At 39.7% G+C, this 20,570-nt stretch overlaps 3 protein-coding genes across 3 annotated transcripts; 2 read left to right on the top strand and 1 right to left on the bottom strand.

Moving 5' to 3' along the window:
• The first annotated feature begins 239 nt into the window (after positions 1 to 239).
• dgcr8 (DGCR8 microprocessor complex subunit) lies at positions 240 to 9,796 on the top strand. Its single transcript, XM_058072043.1, has 14 exons — positions 240 to 383; positions 658 to 1,599; positions 2,732 to 2,894; positions 3,053 to 3,195; positions 3,946 to 4,285; positions 4,394 to 4,591; positions 4,797 to 4,898; positions 5,005 to 5,103; positions 5,202 to 5,284; positions 5,428 to 5,528; positions 6,245 to 6,351; positions 6,770 to 6,897; positions 7,060 to 7,173; positions 8,330 to 9,796. The coding sequence occupies exons 2-14, from the start codon at positions 916 to 918 to the stop codon at positions 8,411 to 8,413; spliced, it is 2,346 nt and encodes a 781-aa protein (XP_057928026.1). The 5' UTR covers positions 240 to 383; positions 658 to 915; the 3' UTR covers positions 8,414 to 9,796.
• Positions 7,355 to 15,121, bottom strand: trmt2a (tRNA methyltransferase 2 homolog A). Its single transcript, XM_058072048.1, has 12 exons — positions 14,987 to 15,121; positions 14,208 to 14,787; positions 14,022 to 14,130; positions 13,706 to 13,887; positions 13,513 to 13,627; positions 12,197 to 12,312; positions 11,966 to 12,077; positions 11,745 to 11,867; positions 10,671 to 10,746; positions 10,446 to 10,562; positions 10,262 to 10,358; positions 7,355 to 10,196 (listed from the first exon to the last, which is right to left on the bottom strand). The coding sequence occupies exons 2-12, from the start codon at positions 14,783 to 14,785 to the stop codon at positions 10,004 to 10,006; spliced, it is 1,818 nt and encodes a 605-aa protein (XP_057928031.1). The 5' UTR covers positions 14,786 to 14,787; positions 14,987 to 15,121; the 3' UTR covers positions 7,355 to 10,003.
• A 571-nt stretch (positions 15,122 to 15,692) lies between these two features.
• Positions 15,693 to 20,568, top strand: ranbp1 (RAN binding protein 1). Its single transcript, XM_058072052.1, has 6 exons — positions 15,693 to 15,859; positions 16,882 to 17,015; positions 17,098 to 17,255; positions 18,146 to 18,274; positions 18,427 to 18,495; positions 19,597 to 20,568. The coding sequence occupies exons 1-6, from the start codon at positions 15,845 to 15,847 to the stop codon at positions 19,731 to 19,733; spliced, it is 642 nt and encodes a 213-aa protein (XP_057928035.1). The 5' UTR covers positions 15,693 to 15,844; the 3' UTR covers positions 19,734 to 20,568.
• The last annotated feature ends 2 nt before the right edge of the window (positions 20,569 to 20,570 follow it).

The following is a 20,570-nucleotide window of genomic DNA, read 5'->3' on the forward strand; positions in this document are numbered from 1 at the left end:
GGTGATCAACTATATAATAATCATTATTATATTATTAATTAGCCTATTATTATTACTACCATCATTATTCTTTTTCTGATTATTACTACCTTTTTGTTAAAAAAATATAAATAAAAATCAATAAATACAATTTTCGTGTATGTAATATTGTATGAAATGGTATACATAATTGCCCAAATGACAAGACCGGATTCTTTTGACTGACAAGCGTCCTCAACCAATCACCAAGAAGCCGGTAGTGAGAGGCGGAGTCGAGATGCTGCTGTTGTCGTCCACTTCTTCAAGATGGCGGGACTACAAGTGAGGCAGGCACACGAAGTCAGTTTCAAATAAAGCAAGTTAAATAGGTAGTGGACGAGACAACTGTTGTTTTATATGTATTGGTGAGTATTCGTGCCAGCTCTTACATAAACACGTTAAAGTTGTGTTTGTTTTAATTAAGATGGCGTACAGCATAGCTCTCTTGTTAGCCCCGTATCGTTGATGCTACTGTTAGCGGGGCCCTGCTAGCTCTTCTGGCTGGGTTTGATTACGGAAATAATAAGTCATTTTAAGCGTGAGTAGTTGTAATAACTTTTTTGCAGCTAGACACTGTAGTAAATATAGTACAATAGATAATATATGCTCGCTAACGTTTGCTCCCATTTTTTTCCGTAGCTGCCGGAGGAATCCACAGGAGGATGGTGATCATTGCCTAGATCCCACATTAGGCTGAATGCATTGTGATTTCCAATAATTGAGACAGTGATTCTGAAAGCTGTCTACATTAATGAAAAGAACAATGTAGTCAGCTTAGCCTGTCCATCTCTGATACGAGGTCTATTCTGGAATGTGCTTCTGCATGCATTCTAGTTTTTTCATTAGGATATAGTGTAAGCTAATTTATCCGTTTGACAAAAGAAAAACAAAAACAAAATGGAGATAGATGACGTTCTACCCCCTCTCCCTTTGGAGCCACCTAATGATTTTGGCCTAGCTGAGGGCAGAGCACCTCCACCACCTCCCCTGCAAACGTCCAGTGACGCAGAGGTAATGGACGTTAGCTCTGGTGGTGATGGATACATATGCACCCCAGGGGATGGGGAACTCAAACCACAGCAGCCCCTCGACATTGGCACACTTGCTGTCTGTAGCCAGCCCTCAAACGAGGTCAGCTACAACCCACCATGCCCCAGGACAGCCCGTCATGCTCCCCCTGTCACTAAGTTTCTACCAGACCTCAAGCTGCTTAGAGATGTTAAGATTCGTGTCAGCTTCACTGAAAGCAGCAATAGCAAAGACAGGAAGGTTTTATACACTGGTGAAGGGCAAGAGAGAGGCAGGGATGATGCTATAGAAAACCTGAATGGTGAGTTGGATTTCTCCTCAAGCAATCAGGAGGTTGCTCAAGGTAGCTTAGGAACAGCGTACAGAACAAGCAGGGTTGAGGAAGCTGAGGTAGACCTTGAGAACAAAGTAGAGTATGCCGTCCTGGATGAGTTGGATGACATCTATGAGAATTTTGTGGATAATGAAGATGGAGAAAATGGTGGTTTTAAATCTGAGGTCATAATTCAGCAAGAGCAAGCAGACGATGAGGCCATGGCTTACTCGTATGAGGTAGGTCTCATCTATTGCTTTCCAGTTTTTGTCAGCATGTTTTGTCTTATATCTACCACGCAAAATACTGTAGGCCTCATGCTGTAATTTAAATGTCTTTCTGTACTCTTATTGACATTAGCATGTCTTCAACACCTTTCGTTGGTGGTAGTGTAATAGTGTACTTTCACTTAATAGTGCAATGTCACTTGCCAAAATAGCTTTACTGTTCCATATCCATAACGATCCAGCGAGTAATTACACATTATATTTCAAAGAAATGGTGGCCAACATCAATAGTTATATTTTTTTTGGTAGTAAGTATCAAAGTCAAGACATTAGTTAGACATTCATTAGTTTTGCTGGCCCACGACAAATAAGTTTGGACTGCCACAAAAGATTTGGCGCTACCATTTTTTTTAAATTTATTTGGCGTTTGCAGTCACAAACACATTATAATGGGACTGTGTATAGCTTTTTACTACAGTAGACAAAATGGCGGTAGTCATCCCATCAGCTTGGGACCACTGCTGAAATCATTGTGCACAACACACCTTTCAAGCAGATACCACGCTCACGTCACAGTTGCAATAATTGCCGAGACTGACGTGCACTCTCCACAACAGTGCATATGGCGTCAGAAGCGGTTCCAGATGGGACGCGTCACACGTCGTCCGTAACTTCACACAGCCCCACACACAACTAAAGTTCCTCCTGCACTAAAAGTGCCACACAGTGTCTGGATGCTTCCAAAGCCGTACTGAGGCGGTACCCATCCCCAAATTTTGCGGGTTAAGCAAAGTTTTAGCCGCTGCTCAACGCATGATCCCATCTCAAGCCTGCCAAGTGATCGCGCCCCCAAATGTTGCACCAATCTAAAGTTTTTTAAAGCGCCACCCTGGTGAGACATTTTTTGTGGCATGTTTTGCAGTGTGCAAAACTGACAGTATATCACTCTCACAAATACAGGAAGTCCCACACATGGCAGACATGGTTGTTATATGCCTTTTTTCCATATTTCCAGGCCGTTAATGTGTTTTTCTATTTATGACTTACTGGTTTTGATCTGGGATGATGAAATGTTTGTATATTTTCTTCACACTGAAGCTTTTGATTGCATCTTTCTACCATCCTTAACCATTCACGCTTCCAGGAGGAGTTTGACAATGATGTTGATGCCCTGTTGGAGGAGGGAATGCCAGTCCCAAAAAAGCTGCGTCTGACAGAGGACAAAGATACTGGTGACAGTGATCACCAGTCGGATGGAGAAGGTGGTGTTCAGCCCATGATGACCAAAATTAAAACTGTTCTGAAAAGTAAGTGGCGATACAGATATATTGAATTGTATCACATGGCTCTTTAAAGAATATCAGACTTGTAACTATACTGTATTTACCAAGTAACACATGCTCTGCAGAGATTATCATAAATTACTGCTACTTTGTATTTATTATTATTATTATTTTCTAAACAGGTAGGGGACGTCCACCCACTGAACCTCTTCCTGATGGATGGATCATGACATTCCACAACTCAGGCATTCCAGTGTACCTGCACAGAGAGACCAGAGTAGTAACTTGGTCAAGGCCCTACTTCCTTGGGACTGGCAGCATAAGGGTGAGAGTCAGCACACTCATGTCATTAGTCTTTTCATGAAGAGTAGATAGACGTGTCTCAACCAAATGTTTACTGGAATTAAAACTGCTACGTGTGTCTGTTAAGGCACATTAAAACTTAAGGTTGGCTTTTTCATTGAAATTTATTTATTAGTATTGCTCCTCAGTTGCCACTTTGCGGTTCAACTGCAGCTTCAATAATCACTTTTTTCAAATAGCTTTTCAAAAATATTAATTGATAAATTATGCTGGTTCAATGTTGAATGTGGCCTATTAGTAGTAAATGAAAAACTGCTTGAAAAACATAAAACACAGGCTATTGTTTTGCTAGTGTGTTGCTACTCTGAACCCCAGTCACTTCCTATCTGCCCGTCACTACATTCCGCTCACACTTTTATAGCAACACACAAGATACTATATCTTATATGACATAGCTACCATTATGATGTCTATTAGATTGGTTAATATGAATGCAGAGGTAACTATAAGTTATTCAGATCCAGAGGGCTCTATTAAAGACGCTCTAACTATGAAAATATTCAATTTATAAATACGGAATCCTACTTTATGGAAATTCACCTGTCGCGGTCGGGTCTAGAACCAATTAAATGTGATAAATAAGGGATTACTGCAGTGTTTTTTGTTGCAGACTCCCTGTCAACAAGGTAAATACATATTGAAAGGGTATACGTTTATATTAGAAGTGCATTTTCCATATTTCTTTATATTTATTTCTTCTCTTGTAATCTAGAAACATGACCCTCCAACCAGCAGCATCCCCTGCTTACACTATAAGAAGATGAAGGAACAAGAGGAGAAGGAACTAAATGGTGAGGTGGCTCTTCAAGCAGAAGAGTCCCCCGTTAAGCCAAGTGAAGAGTCGAATGGTGGAGAACTCGCAGAGAGGTCAGACGACATCACGGGGGTGCAGGATGCCATACCGGCATCCTGTCCTGCTGATGGCGGTTCGGGTGGTGACGTGACCACCAACCACACCCAGTCTGGTAAAGAAGCCCAACCATGTGACACTGCCAAAGGAGCCTTAGGACAAGTCAGGGCAAAAGTGGAGGTGTGCAAAGACGAGTCCGTAGGTAAGAGCTTTTCACTGAATGATGACATCCCATGGATCTGCATAAGATGTACGTAAAGAAAGCTTGCAACAAAACTGTGAAAAATGTAGTACACGTACCTCCTAATAGAACTTGAAGACTTTCGCCTGTACCTGGAAAAGTGCTTTGACTTTGAGCAAGTGACAGTGAAGAAGTTTCGCACATGGGCCGAGCGAAGGCAGTTTAACCGAGACATGAAGAGGAAACAGGCAGAGTCAGAGAGGCCTATCCTGCCTGCGAATCAGAAACTCATCACACTGTCAGTCCAAGATGCCCCCACAAAGAAAGGTAGAATACAGTATTATACTGTACATGTTAACTATCTATAACATAAATGTTTTTGACTAAATTATGTACGTATTTTAGAATTATCTTCAGAATATTGAGTTACTAAACCATTATTGTGAAATTCTTAAAAAATAATTTAGAGAATAACAATTTGCCTGACTTATAGCAGTGCAACTGACCTTATTGTGTGATGAATATTCATCAGAATTTGTCATCAATCCCAATGGGAAGTCTGAAGTTTGCATCCTGCATGAATATATGCAGCGTGTCCTAAAGGTTCGACCTGTTTACAACTTCTTTGAATGTGGTAAGTTTTGTCTTGTGATTATACTATTCTGTCAAGCCTATAACTCCCGAATTCCTTATTTATGTACTTTTTTTTTTGTCAATGAGCATGTTTTTGTCCATTCTAGAGAACCCAAGTGAACCCTTTGGTGCGTCAGTCATTATAGACGGAGTCACCTACGGAACAGGGACTGCAAGTAGTAAAAAACTTGCCAAGAATAAAGCTGGTAATACTGAACACTCTTATCAAGTCATCACAGTGGTGGGTTTACCTTTTGGATTTTGTCATCTTACTCTCTGACTGGAAATTTTATGTACACTGCAGCAAGAGCCACACTGGAAATTCTTATCCCTGATTTTGTGAAGCAGACCTCTGAGGAAAAGCCTGTTGAGACCGATGAACTAGAGGTACCTGGGCTTCTTCCATCCTTTTTTTTTTTTTGTCAGGGGTGCAATAACTGGAGTAAACAGCATACACACTGGAGGGAGCCAGTGGCTGTTGCTGTGTATTTATCAGAAATAACAGTAACGTTGTGTGATCTGCCCCACAGTATTTTAACCATATCAGTATAGAAGACTCCAGAGTGTATGAGCTGACCAACAAAGCGGGGCTTCTTTCGCCATATCAGATTCTTCATGAGTGCCTTAAAAGGTAAAATGTCACATACTAAGTCATGCAAGAGTTTTGAACATGAAAACTATACATATTTGATTTTTAGCAATACATTGTTGGGCATAGAGCTGGGCGATATGGACCAAAAACCAATATCTCGATATATCTAGTTTGAATATTGGTATACGGTCTATATCCCAATATTTTTTTTCCAGTTTTGACAATGTCAAAGCCAAATGTGTGTTGTTTTATTAACATAATTACTTAACATGATGATGAATTAAAAATATATATATATTTTGTAGCTTCATGCAAGATGCACATTTAAAAAAAAAAAACGTATGTAAAAATAGCCTCCACAATAAAGTGGGCCTTTCTTATCTAAGTAAGAAAAAGTCAATCTTTTTTTTTATAACAAACTTTGCTGTGCTCAAATCCGCAACCAATAACAAAAGAACATAAGGAGTGCTTGGTTTAAGATGACATTTTAACATATCAAAAACTCCAACATACAACTAAATACTTAATACGACTAAAAACTAGTATTTTTAGGTAAACTCAAATCCATTCTATATCAATATCAGCGATATGGTTGGTGTGATATCGTACTTAAAGTAAATGTGGATGTTTTAAATTATCAATATATCGCCCAGCTCTGGTTTGACGGGTTTAAATCAGAACTTAACAGGTTTGACACAATGACTGGAAAACCACATTCTTATCTGTCATTTGAACCTTTCTTTATATGTCCTCAGAAATCATGGAATGGGTGATACCAGCATTAAATTTGAGGTGATTCCGGGGAAAAATCAGAAGAGTGAATATGTGATGACTTGTGGGAAGCATACTGTGCGTGGTTGGTGTAAGTAGTTGCCTCTCCTTCACATTTTGCACATAGCATATGTTATGTATGTTACATAAGCAAGACAAAGTTGCTCTCAAAGAGTAATGGCTGGCACTGGTGAGGCACTAAGGCCTTTGTGGTCAATCACAGTGACTGGTATTCACTGTTGCGACGTGCAGAGATTGGAATACCAATATAAATGTAATCTTGAAGATGGAACACTTTTAATTCACAAAACAAAAAACTTATTTGTTCATATAATGCACACAGAACAATGAACGTCATGCTCAGTCATTATCAGAGACAATAATTATTTCTGTCTCAGGGTTTTAGACAGAAATTGATAATCTACCCTAACTTAGAAACTGAAGTTCTATTCATTTTTTTAATAGTTTTAGCAGGAATTATTTGTTTTGGGTTTCTTTTTTTTACCCAGGCAAGAACAAGAGGGTTGGCAAACAGTTGGCATCTCAGAAGATCTTGCAGATGCTCCACCCTCATGTGAAGAACTGGGGATCACTGCTGCGAATGTACGGTCGAGAGAGCAATAAGATGGTCAAGAAGGTACCCGCATTTGCGTTTAATTTGTTTTTAATTAGCTTGTGAATGAATGCATGATTTAAAAAAAATGAAAAAAACATACATGTCAGTGCTATGACTATTTGCTATGGCTGCCAAGTACATGAGTGAAGGTGTACTACTTTGTTGTTCCTGTTCATTGTATAGGAGAGCTCTGACAAGAGTGTGATCGAGCTGCAGCAGTTTGCCAAAAAGAACAAGCCAAACCTTCATATTTTGAACAAACTGCAGGAAGAGATGAGGAAACTGGCTGCACAGAGGGTAAGTAGTTGTACTGTATTCCTGCAAGTAGGGATGCACGCAATCCCATTTTTCCCCTTCCAAATCTTAATTTGGCCCATTACCGACTGAGATACTATTCTGATTTCAGACCACAGTTTACCTTAATATTTTTTTTTTTAAATATTATTACTGTAGTGTCTTTGAATGCTATAAGAATGACGAGGAGGTCGTTGATCAACACTGGCTTTATTGAACAAACAAAACAGGTTGTGTGCTGCAAAAGCTCCAAAACAATATCAGAAAACATAGCAGTCTCCAGTGTGCTTCATGGCGGCACAGTGCAACGCTCATAACTTCCAAGTAGCTATGTTATCATTATTGTTTATTTAATCACCCCATCCTGCAGCAACTCCACTGGCTCCCAGTGACTCAAAGAATCACCTACAAAATCCTTCTGTTCACCGCCAAGTCCATCCATAACCTTTCCCCCCCATTACCTCTCTGACCTCATCCACATTGTCAATCCTTCCCGCTCCCTCCATCTCACTGTACCCTCTGCACGCCTTAGCACTATGCAGAGCGGCTGAAAGCTCTGCTCCCAAACTCTGGAACTCATTGCCGCCTGACCTCCGTAACTCTGCCACCCTTCCCATCTTCAGATCCAAACTCAAAACTCATCTGTTCAAACTAGCTTACTCTAACTGCTTCACATGGTATATTCGTGTTTTTATATCTTCTGTACAGCGACTTTGGGTGTCCTGAAAGGTGCTTTGAAATAAAATGTATTATTATTATTATTTTTACATGAGACTGTAATAAACAATCTGCAGGCAAAAATGATATTGCGGTGACCTGGAAGTTATAGGGTGTTAAAAGTTTGAATGTCCAACTGTTTTGTGTGGCCATGAACATATCAGGCTCTGTGCGTGTGCGCAAAGAGGACGGCTGCAGTGCATGTGAGGAGAGTGATTAGCTACATTTGGATTATGGATGGTATGAATAATGCATAGGCTTGTCCACATCCCTACCAGCAAGACATAGAAAAGTACGTAATGGTTATAAGTGTGGTGTTAGTATATTGGTTAATAATGTCGTTTGGATAAACATAACACAAATTGGATTGCTCCCACCAGTTTGAATAAACGGGTCTTGCAGGTTCTTCAGCTCCTTTTTTAAGATTCTATTTGTGTAACAGGAGGAAACCAGGAAGAAACCCAAGATGACCATCATGGAGTCTGCCCAGCCAGGGAGTGAACCTCTCTGCACTGTTGATGTTTAGGTCCACCAGAATAATTGGAAGACACACACACACACACACACACACTCATTCAGCACCGCAACATAATCGCTATGTAGGAACATATCGTAATAGCCGTTAGAACTGCTTACTTTCATTTGCCCATGTGTTGTTTGGATTGACTGGTAGACATCTTGATAGGACGACATGCACTAACAGACCATAGAGCAAATACCATCTACCTCTCTTAATGCATCCCCGCTACGGTACAGGAAAAAGTCCCTTAAAGTGCAGAGAAGATAGCATGACTTACAAACTCAAGTACAATGCATGCACATCTGACTGCAAGAACCACTACCTACCATGGTTTAAGTGTTTTAACAGTACCAGCACCTGTGTGTTTTTGTTGTGTGCAGAAAAGGGACTACTTGTATTTGTACCATTTTGATTTGGGAAGCAAAACGACGTGTTTTATTAGTCGGTGTTATCGGCTAATATCGGAGAGTACAAATATGCCATTGTGTCTTCAGAACGGACAGGTTGTCGTCTTGATTTGCATGCTTTGCATCATGCTGTGTGAAGTGATGACTATTCCTAATTTTGTTATGCACTTGTGTCCTGTTGTTTAAACCACTGCTTTAGGGTGATTGGCTACTTTTAATTTAGCATACTAATACCACCCACATTACCATTTTGTGAGCATTTTTTTTGGTACACAAACTAAACTATATTAAAATTGTCTACATGTTGCCTTAGTTAATCCATCTCATGAAGGGCTTGGCCTGTCTTTGGTTTGGACCTAAAACTTGAGCAGAAAGTGAAAAGACCAAGTCCCCTCTCTACAAAATAAAGCATTTATTGTCTAGCAAATGTAGTTTTGTATGTCCACAGCATGTGCAAAGACGTGTCTTAATGTTGAGTTGTGTATCGATTTTGTAATCTTTACCTTTCTTGTGAGAGCTTATCCATGCGTCTGACCATAAGTACAATATTTTTTTGCGCTTGAATGCATCTTTTGCAAAAATTAAGTTGGCTGACTGACATCAAGTCATTAAGTCCAACACAAGCTTATGAAACTGTATACCAAAGCCTAAAAAATCCAGTCATATGCATTTTATAGACTACCTAATGTTGCTGCAAACTCCAAACAAAACCGTAACAGAAAAACACTTAAAATATAAAAATTGCTGTGTATCAAGTATTTGGCTTGTGACATCGTTCAGACACAAGGCTGATATGATTTGATTTGTCATCGTGTGTATGCGTTTTGTGTCGCCGTGTGAGAAAACTGCTTCGCCATGTCATGCTTTTGAATTGTACCAGTGATTCGCTTGGGAGATTGTGGCCTAGAATATGAAGTATGTATTGCAACATGAGCTCAATGACTGGTGATATTTATGCAAAATAAAAGTGTCTTGACTAGAATGTTTGTCATGTTTTAAAAGAAAAGTGTAGTTTTGAAATAACTGAAATTTTATTCCAAGAAATATGCAGCCCAACACTGAGTATTGGGGAAGAACTACGATTTAGACTTTTCAAAAGGGAAAAAAAGGATTCAATTCGACAAATTCACAGTCAACAAAACATTAACAGTTATTGTTTAACTGCCACATTGGACAGCGTGTTAGAGTATTAATTTTGCAAAGGTTTCAAAGATGGACATACTGTTTCTTCCTGATTATTGCTCTGCCGCTGACTGTTGTCTTCCCTCTCAAAAAGAAGAACCGTCTCAAAGTGCATCGTCTGAGGAAACATATCCACAGCCATGGCTCGAACAGGTCGGAACGGAGCTCCGTGAACTCTGTTGGAAGGGGCTCTGCACAGGCTAGAGAGATTTGTTTATTAGATATGAAACATGTTTTAGGGGTATGAAAAATGTTTACAACTCACTCAATGAAGTTGTTCATGGCTGCTTTGGCATTGCATGCTACATAAATCAACCTCTTGAGATGCTCTGCTCTTCTGATGGCTAGTATCACTTTGGAATCTGCATCACAGTACAGTATGACCTTCTCAGTGCTAGCCAAAATGACAAGAAAACTCCTTCCATAGGCTTGGTGTTTTGTAAACTTACGTAATCCTGCCCTTGGTGGATCCACAATGGCTGTGATGTTGGGTGACACAAGAGCACTGAGAATGTTGGGGAACACATCTTCAGCTTTCCCACAGTGAAACTCGACATTTGTAAGACCTTTGAGGAAGAGCAGACTTGAGCGTCAAGTGTAAATAGACACTGTACAGCTACGACCATTTAGTAGTTTCAAAATACTTTATGTACGGTATATTACTCATGAGTTACCGTTAAGTTTTGCGTTGACTTTGGCATCCTCCACCGCTGCCTGGCACAGCTCAATTCCAATAACCTTCTTGACCCGCTGCAGAAAACAGTCATCGTTATTACATCTCCAGTGCAACATAAAACATGCAGTTTAATGTGAATACTGACAATGGGGCTTTGCACAAATACTTGAATCCTATATTCATCAATAATGCAATATACCACCACTATTACTTCGTTTTGACCGAAAACAATTACTGCATACATGGTCACGTGCACTTTAATGAAAAGTATTTCCTAAAACAGGGGTCTCAAACACACGGCCCGCGGGCCAAATGTGGCCCGCAGGACACTAGTTTGAGGCCCCCGCCTTGATATGAAAGTTTAATGTGAGTGCGGCCCGCGCAAGTTTGATATGGATGCTGTATGGTATCATGTACCCAGAAAAAATTATTAAGTTTGATTAATGTTCATGTTAAAGGTTAAATAACTGTTAATAGTTATCCTCCCTATCCGTGTGGAAGTGGTAAGTTTTTGGCTATTTAAGTTGAAAGGAAATAACTTGAAGGCTACCGTTTAGGTCGCTAGCTCTTTAGTTTGCGAGTTAGCATATGTCTCAAGAGCCTGCAGTTGCGCAATATGTTGTAAATAAAAAGAGTATAAATGTGACTATAGTCGTGTTTTGTCATGTCTACAGGGCTCTAATAATGCTTTGTTCATTTTAATCTGAAAAAAATAATTTGTCTACCCACCAACTATATGTGGGTTCTTAAGTTTTTATTATTTGCCGTTTTATTATTATTATATTTATTTATTACTGATTGATTGATTTTCTTTATTCTTGATTTGTTTATTTTTCATCTTATTTTGTGCAGAAAAATTAAAATTAAAATAAATATTAAGATAATTTACATGTTTGAGTCAATAACACCAGAAACAGTCACAAAAAGGGCCACTACATGTATTGTACTACGAATACCACGTATCCAACTTCCTACAATCTTTGCTTGTACAAACATTATATGTTTTAGCTACAGTCCAGAATCATCTAAATAAAGATATAAGCTCATTTGGTATCAAAACACATTCTATTACCTTAGCCAGAGACATGCCAATAGTTCCAGTCCCACAGCACACATCCAATACTGTGCTGTCCTGATCCAGTTGGGCCCATTCCCCCACTGCAGAGTACAGGACCTCAGCACCGGCAGTATTCACCTATAAAAGGTACATTATACAAAATATGCTTTTGAGTAACAAAAAATGTTGTATAGCAATTGAGCATTGTTCAATATGGGGTGAATGTTGGAGTTTACCTGAAAGAAAGAATGAGGAGATATTCTGAATTTAAGACCGAGGAGTTCCTCATAAATGTATCCGTCTCCTGCCACCAGCTCACACGGCAAGTCTTCAGCATTGGGAGATTGTCTTTGGTGACCAAAAAAAATAATTCAATGAAGTTAAGTGATGTGATCATGGAGACCGGGAATACTGACATTCCCAGCCATAATCCTTGGGTAAACATTGCCATGCATGTGGCGTCTTACCTTTGGCCCTCTCTGACAAAGTAAAGGGAGGTGATGCCGCTGTCTTTGCCCTCTCCATCTGTGAAGTACTTCTTCATGGAGCTCTTTAACACGTCCAATTCCGTTTCCTCAAGTTTCTACATTGAATAAGTACAAGAAGTCTTACAAGTAGAACATCCAGTACTTCAATCACGTTTTTTTTTTTGAAAATATATCAATAAAATGTGTTGTTTCATGGTTGAATACGGGCTATTATTACTCAAAACATATGCATATTTAAGCTAAGCTATTTAAGCTATTTTGCCTGAATTAAGCATTTTCAGCATACAAATAAAAACAAATATTATTCAAAAAGTATTCAAAATATCGTTAGGAAAGATAAATTTAACTTTCCTTTACACTCGAACAACAGACCTGGGGGAGGGCACGCCTACAGTCTGTGGGCATGCCCATATGAGGATATCAACATCGCACTGACATCACTGCCATTCAAAGCCATTCCAAGCCTCTTTAAGGGCTTTTTATTTATTAAAAACAAAAATTAAAAAAAACTTTGCTTAGGTTCCAATTTTCTACAAGAAAAGCTCTGATAAAACATTCCACTGTTCTCAAATATCTTAATTTTTATTTTTCTACACAAAATAAGATGAAAAATAAATAAACAAATCAAGAATAAAGAAAATCAGTAATAAATAAATATAATAATAATAATAAAACAGCAAATAATAAAAATAATAGAAACCACATATAGTTGGTGGGTAGACAAATTATTTTTTTCAGATTAAAATTAACAAAGCATTATTAGAGCCCTGTAGACATGACAAAACACGACTATAGTCACATTTATACTTTTTTTATTTACAACATATTGCGCAACTGCAGGGTCTTGAGACACATGCTAACTCGCAAACTAGAGAGCTAGCGACCTAAACGGTAGCCTTCAAGTTATTTCCTTTAAACTTAAATAGCCAAAAACTTACCACTTCCACGCGGATAGGGAGGATAACTATTAACAGTTATTTAACCTTTAACATGAACATTAATCAAACTTAATAATTTTTTCTGGGTACATGATACCATACAGCATCCATATCAAACTTGCGCGGGCCGCACTAACATTAAACTTTCATATCAAGACGGGGGCCTCAAACTAGTGTCCGCGTGTTTGAGACCCCTGATTTAGATGGTCATAAATAACTTTTCTGTACTTTAACTAAGTACTTTCATTTTCAAATAAGGAATCCTACTTTGCAGAAATTCGCTCAGATCTGGAACTTATTGACTGTGATAAACGATGGATTACTGTACCTGCGTTAACAACAACACTGCATGTTTACCTGTGGGTTGAAGAATGCCATCGCCATGGCTTGTTTGGTCCTGGTGGTCCGAACAGTCAGCTGCTTCCAGTGTCCTTCATAAGTTTCAGGACTGTAGACGGTGTACGGTGTTGACCTGCACAATCAGTTCAAAAACACTTTGATTAAAAGGGATTTTCAGGCGCCCTGAAAATATGTTTTTTTGCTTACAAACCTGATGAATTTCTGAAACTCGTAGGCGACTTTCTTGGCTTCGGCTGTGACATGGCACGCTTCTGCTGGTCCCACCACAGTGCAGGAGCCTCCTTTGTATTTCCCCAGGCGGAAACCGACGGTCTTATCTTCCCCATCCGCGCCCATGGAGACAATGAACTCGCACTTGTTTCTGTAGTTGGTCTGCCAATGTTAACAGAGATTGGGCACCATTCACTTTAACTGGCTTTGGGCGTTTATTCATTGCAGGAAAAGACACACCTATAAGGCTATAAGTATTAATATTACAAATTGATGCTGTGTGTTGTTACACAAACCTGTGTAGGAGATGGGCGAATAGTTTCCAGGGGACAACACATTTTGTTGTGTTTTCCTTTAACGTCAAAGAGCCAAGGCAACATAGCTTTGTTGGTGCTGCCAATCTCTCTAATAGGGGAAAAGGACATTAATGTGAATATCTGAATTTGATATACTATCTGACTGATGCAGAAAGTTGTACTTACTTTGCCAACCTCTGCAGAACTACCACCACCTCCTGCTCTTTCCTCTTTAGCTGCTCCTCATAAGGCACATTCCACAGAGGCGTCACCACATTGGCGATTTGGACACTCAGTTCCTCCTCTTCACCCTTCTCATCGCTTTCTCCTCGTTTGGAAGGAGGCTGCCCTCGAGCTCCTTCTCCTTCCTCTTGTTTTCTCTTCCTCTGAATGGGGTCTGCTTTGGGCTTAGCCAGCTTGACGCTCAACACATGACCCTTCCACTGCATCCCATGCACCATCTTCATGGCTTTGTCACGCTCCTCCTCGTTCTTAAAAGTGACAAAGGCAAACCTGTTCAACAGCTTGACTTTATGCGGGTTGAGGCCGTGCTTGGCCAGAAACTTCTTCAAGTCGTTGAAGCCGATGAACCTTGGCAGGTTTTGAATTTCCACTTTAAAGATCTCTGACGTAAAGAGGTCTTCTTTGATGTAGCCATACATGCTGGGGTCAGAAATCGTGCTGACATCATTTGTGGAGTCAGTGGCGTCACACTCCTTTGGAGGTGCTGCTTCACTCACAGCGCTGCTACTAGAATCTGCCATAACTGCATACAAAAAGAAGTAACACAATTAATTTGATAGATATAGTTTCATATCACTGTTAGAAACACAGGAAACGGATTGAAATTTATATTTTACAAACACAAACGCGATTGCATCAAAACAGCAACTGAGCATACGGTTTAAACTAGAATAGTCTAGAAGTTAGATTTAAGTTTCAGTATATTTATAGTGATACATTACTTTCTGACGCTTCTTTAAAAACACAAAAAGACGATTCAGGGAGCTGCCATATTGATATAACCACGTGGACGTGTGACCTTTCAACTTTGTTAAAGTGGTACACACATTAATTATCGAAGTGGTCCCGTCTATGCAATGGTTCAGGAGTGTAGTTTACTTTTCGTTTTCACTTAATAGGAGTAGTACGAGGACTAATTTAATAAATCTGTAATAATACATTTTTCAGAGAAGATGCTTATATGTTTGCTTAGGCAAAGAATCACGAGTTTTCAAGAACGGCAAAATGCCGCTAGTACCCGGATGTCACACGCAACATACCCCAAACAGTCAATTAATAAAGAATTAATTAATTTGTTAATACAAATATTCATATTTTGCCTCCGACGCCGAGTGGTATCCCTCGCACATATTTCTTCTTCGTATTATATTACTAATATTGTTCCTTATATAGTAATGATAATTTTACCGGCTCTACCTTACTATAATGTGCTGTAATGGGGTGGTTTGGTTCGCTGCTTATGTTGGAGGGGCAAAAGTCCTACATTTGGCGCTCCAGCTTTTTAATATGTTGTCAGTAAAATCAAATTGTGATATATTTTTCTATTTTTATATCTTCTGTATGAATTCTTTATTCTTTATTTTACTGGTTGGAAGTTTTTGTCTCTTGTGTTTGTATGTTTTTACCATATTAATGTACACTCTTGTCACCATACGTCAGTCGCAACATGATGACGTACTTCACAAATTCGGCGCGCGAAACCTGGAACAGGAAGTGAGGGGAGCTGAGTGGAAACGGCGGCCAGTTTGGGATTTGAATCTACAAGATAACCTACATAATCTACAAACATCTACATCACTATGGCAGACCCAAGGGTGAGGTCCTGATCGATAGGTCATCGAATGTGCTATGTTTGCTTTAAAATCATAATTTGTCGAAGAAGCCATTATTCGATGCTTTAAAATTCGCCAAAGTTTGAAAGGAAACTGCGAGCCAAACTACCGATAGTGATGTGGCCATGCTAGGAACGCTAAATTCGTGTTGTACGAGTTAGGAGGTTAGGAATAATGAGGAAATATAGTTTAAATGTTTAGAATTCAAACTTTGTCCGGACTTATCTTTTCATACTTGACACAAAAGCGCTCTCAAGTGAGTAGCCGGTCAGCGTGTTAGCTAGTTACCCAGTCCCATCATTAGCATGCTGGTTGCTAATCGGTACACCACCGTTGAATAAGCAATAACACAACCGTCTTAAAAAACGTTTAGTAATACCGACAAGTGTTTGTAGGATTAAAACTTGTGCGAAGTGTAGTTTCTTATTTTTCTTGTCTTTTGTCCGCCAAGCACAACAGTTGCTAGCCCTAGCTGGCGATTATTAGCATGTAGCCGCATGTTGGTCTTTCCTGACTACTTAATAATTTCATTAAATATACCGACAGATACATGGCACTCAAAAGGCCGGAAAATGACTTTATTTATTCTGACATCGTGCATAAGTAATACAATTGCGCAGCATTAGACTCTCCATGTAAGGCCTTGTTGCCAAACTAGCTAACTTTTAAGCGAGTTCTTTCCACTGCACAAAGTTGCAAAAACACATTAAACTTTAATATGGTCAGTAAGGATTAAGGATTTTTTTTATTACGCTTTGTTTCTGAATTACAGTAATTGCTTATGGTTACATCTTTGCTGATTCTGATGCTAACTTGCCAGCATGCATTGGAGCCATTGTCCAAATCTGCTTGCTACATTCTTTGTTCAGTGACTGCATGATAGTTTTTTTTTACGAGACAACAATGTTGTCTATTGTTTGAATGGCTTAAAAGAGCACTTAGCTTTCAGCGTGATTCTATACCCAATGAACAGACATTTTTATTCTGTTTGTTTGTTCATTTAGGACCAGGAAGACCCTGAGACCACTCCTGACAATGCAGAAGACTCCAATCATGATCCTCAATTTGAGCCCATTGTGACCCTTCCTGAGCAGGACATTAAAACTTTAGAAGAAGATGAAGAGGAAATTTTCAAAATGTAAGTTATAATGTGCTGTTTCTTTTGTTTAAATATTCTCATGACTTGTCAATGGTTTGTGATTTTTTTTTTTTTTTTTAAGGCGAGCTAAACTGTACCGGTTTGCCTCTGAAAATGACCCGCCTGAATGGAAGGAGCGAGGCACTGGAGATGTGAAGCTGCTGAAACACAAAGACAAGGGCACCATCCGCCTCCTGATGAGGAGAGACCGTACTTTGAAGCTTTGTGCCAATCATCATAGTGAGTCCTGAATTATTTCATACTAAATGTGAAGTTAGGAAATCCTCAAATGATTTCAGGAGCTCTATTTGGGGCATACAAGTTTTAAAGTTCTAGAATGCATGATTGCATGTACAGTAGACTTCGTTCAGCATAAGTACGGGTGTATCTGATATTGGGTTGACGTCTGCAAAGTTAATGTCAGATTATATCGGCCTGTTTCTAAACTAAGATATTGATGCTCTCGATGCGAACATTCCAGAATCCTACCCGGATGAAGTCGCGTGTGTATATTTTTCGTTCAAGGCTGAAAAAGACATAGTAGTTGAGTGCAACATTTGTCATGCACAAGTGTCCTCGTGGTTGCACGGAACGGGTGACGTTCAACACGACCGTTACATGGAAAGTCCCACGGGGTGACAGGAAGTCATTAGCTATAACGGGAAAAAAATGACTAGCCCCTGTCGACGGTGAGTAATGGAGCACCTCAAACTTTGCTATATTATGCCTAGCTACCAATGCGTTGTGGCTAAAACTGTACTGCAGATGGTTAAATAAGTAATAGGGACAGCTTTTCTCATGTATTCTATTGCTGTTTATTGTTCTGAGTAATGTCACTTGACAATATTCCACACTACAAAATAAGAAATCAATGTACATAAATGGATATCGGTAACTCCTGATACTAAAGGCGACAATATCGCATTGGAAGGGATGTCAAAAAGTAGCTTGGAGACACCCCTGATAACAAAGGCTAAGGCTCGTTTTTACCAGTAATGCAAGGGAAAGCATGTAAAGCTAATTGTAAATGAAACACGAGTGGCTTGTAAATTACAATGTTTATTCTAAAATGAACATATTTTATGTTGCATGTCGATTTGCATGTTAATATTGTCTCTTGTGAACAACAGTTCTTCCGATGATGGAGCTGAAGCCCAATGCCGGCAGTGACAGAGCCTGGGTCTGGAACACACTAGCAGATTATGCCGATGAAGCACCCAAGCCTGAACTTCTGGCGATACGCTTTTTAAATGCAGAAAGTAAGCACTGGTGTCACAGAAAGAAGCTTCTTGTCAAATTTATCTTCAGGCACAACCCACAAAAGTCCATTTGTCAGCGCACTGCAATGGCTTCAACCTTTTTACCAGCATGCTGGAAGTAGCAAAGCGTAATGAAAGTGTTCTTTCTGCAGATGCTCAAAAGTTCAAAGTGAAGTTTGATGAATGCAAGGAAGAAGTCAGAAAACATCTTGAAGGCTCAGGTATGTTCGACTTCCGTTTCTCTGGTTTAATAAAGTGAACCCCGTTTTATTAATTCATTCATTTTCTACCGATTATCCTCGCGGGGGTTGCTGGAGCCTATCCCAGCTGTCTTCACTTGACAAACTATAGTGACTTTTTGATGTCCACGGTGTAGTGTCAAACGTCCGGAATACTGGACAGCACTCACCTGTGACAGTCAGGTGGCTAAGTAAATGGCCTGATAAATAATTGAATCAAGTGGACTAGATGACTGGCCTTTGTCAGCGATGGAAGACACTGGGTTGGAGGTTCTTTTTTAATATCATACAGTCAATAAAACTTTTGGCCTCATGAAAAAAAACTGTTACCCCTAAATTTTTCCCTTATATGACACATCTGGCCAATAGCACCCTTCAAAAATATTTAGAAAAATGCGGTTAATTGTTGTTGGCCGATTTCACTCATGGATGATTAGTATCGACACCATGAAAAGCCCTGATTGCAGCAAACCCAGCTTCACCACTTTGTGCTTTTGAATTCACGTCTTCACTCTTATCACGGCTTCTAAACATATTTTATAAATCATTGCTGGTTTGTGGGTGAATATGGTCTGTTATTGCTCAAACTAGCTTGTCACTCATTTTTGCTCAAGGGCCACATGGAGGAAAATGTACTCCCAAGTGTGCTGGACCGGTAAAATCATGGCATACATTACATACCATAAAACAATCTAAAGTTGATGTTTTGAAAACCTGTCTGTGGGCCTCTTCTAGCCTACGGCCTGTATGTTTGACACCCTGGCATAAATTAGGCATTTTCAAGCATAAAAATGGCTAAATTATCTAAAATACGAATATAAGGCATTTAGAAGATGCATTCAAAGATGTGATTTTTTTTTTTTTTGTAATCGACACAGTTCACGCAGTGTCTGCAATGTTACTGTAAGGTTTGGTAACACACAAGCACCAGACTTGAACACCGGAACAACAGGCTTTTCTTATATCAAAGATAAACACCCCCCAAATCAATGAACTGGCAACGCTTATTATGAACGAGTTTGTGTGAGAAAGTTTAGTTTGTGGTGGACTTTGAGTTGATGTCCTGTGACGGTTTCACCACAGGAAACGCTGACAGTGCAAACAAAGTGGCAGAGAAACTGGAGGAGCTTTCGGTAAAGGACAAGAAGACATCAGAGGAAAAGGAGACGGAGAAGAAAGAAGACGAGACAAAGGAGGTGAAGGCTGATGAGAAGAATTGAAAAACAAGAACTTTCTTTTCAGGCCTTCAATGTGTTGTTTTTTTTCCTCTTTTTCTACAATAGACTCTAAACGAACTGAATTTGGACACTTGACATTAGTTTTGTTTTTGTTTTTTTAATGATCTCTTTTGCCTCACAAGTCCTTGATACTACTTGGAGAAACAAAAAAAAATGGTGAAAGCCAACAACCCCCTCTCATCCCTCCCCTTCCTTCTCATAACAGGCCACACTTTATGGTCATGGCGGTATTAACTTGACAAACTGTGACGAGGCTTGTGATAATTCTTCCCACATTGGGGTCTTTTTGTTTTGAAGCAGAGTTTTTTTTGTTGAGAGGAAAATGTAGCCTGCTCGAGAGCAGCACAGGGTCGGGGGACCAGGCGTCATGGAAGCGCAGAATCACATCCCATGATACATTTCAACAGGCCTTCTTGCCCTGTCCGTGCTTCCACTGCTTGTGGCATTTAAGACGTACTTGTCAGTGGATGCGTGTAGAAGTAGTTGTTTGGGCCCCCGCCGCGCACAGCCGAGGGGGCCATCAGATGCACTTAGCGCCGTCTTTTTCTTTGCAAATCAACGGTTCATCAAGAGCTCCACTCCATGCCAACCTCAATTCCTCCGCAGGAATTCCTTAGCCTAACATTCCCCGATGTGAATCTTGTCAAACCCCCTTTCCCAATCCTCTTCACCAAATTTGTAAACCTCGCCCGCCCAAAGTGCATCCAAGTGCCAGTGCATCTGTAAATACTTGTACATGGATGATATGTTGCTTATCATTTGCACTCATTGATTGGAAATGTCTCCTCCACCTTCCAATAAAACACTGTCAACCATCTT

The sequence above is a fragment of the Doryrhamphus excisus genome, chromosome 4 (assembly GCF_030265055.1).
Source record: "Doryrhamphus excisus isolate RoL2022-K1 chromosome 4, RoL_Dexc_1.0, whole genome shotgun sequence".
Taxonomy (NCBI): Eukaryota; Metazoa; Chordata; class Actinopteri; order Syngnathiformes; family Syngnathidae; genus Doryrhamphus; species Doryrhamphus excisus.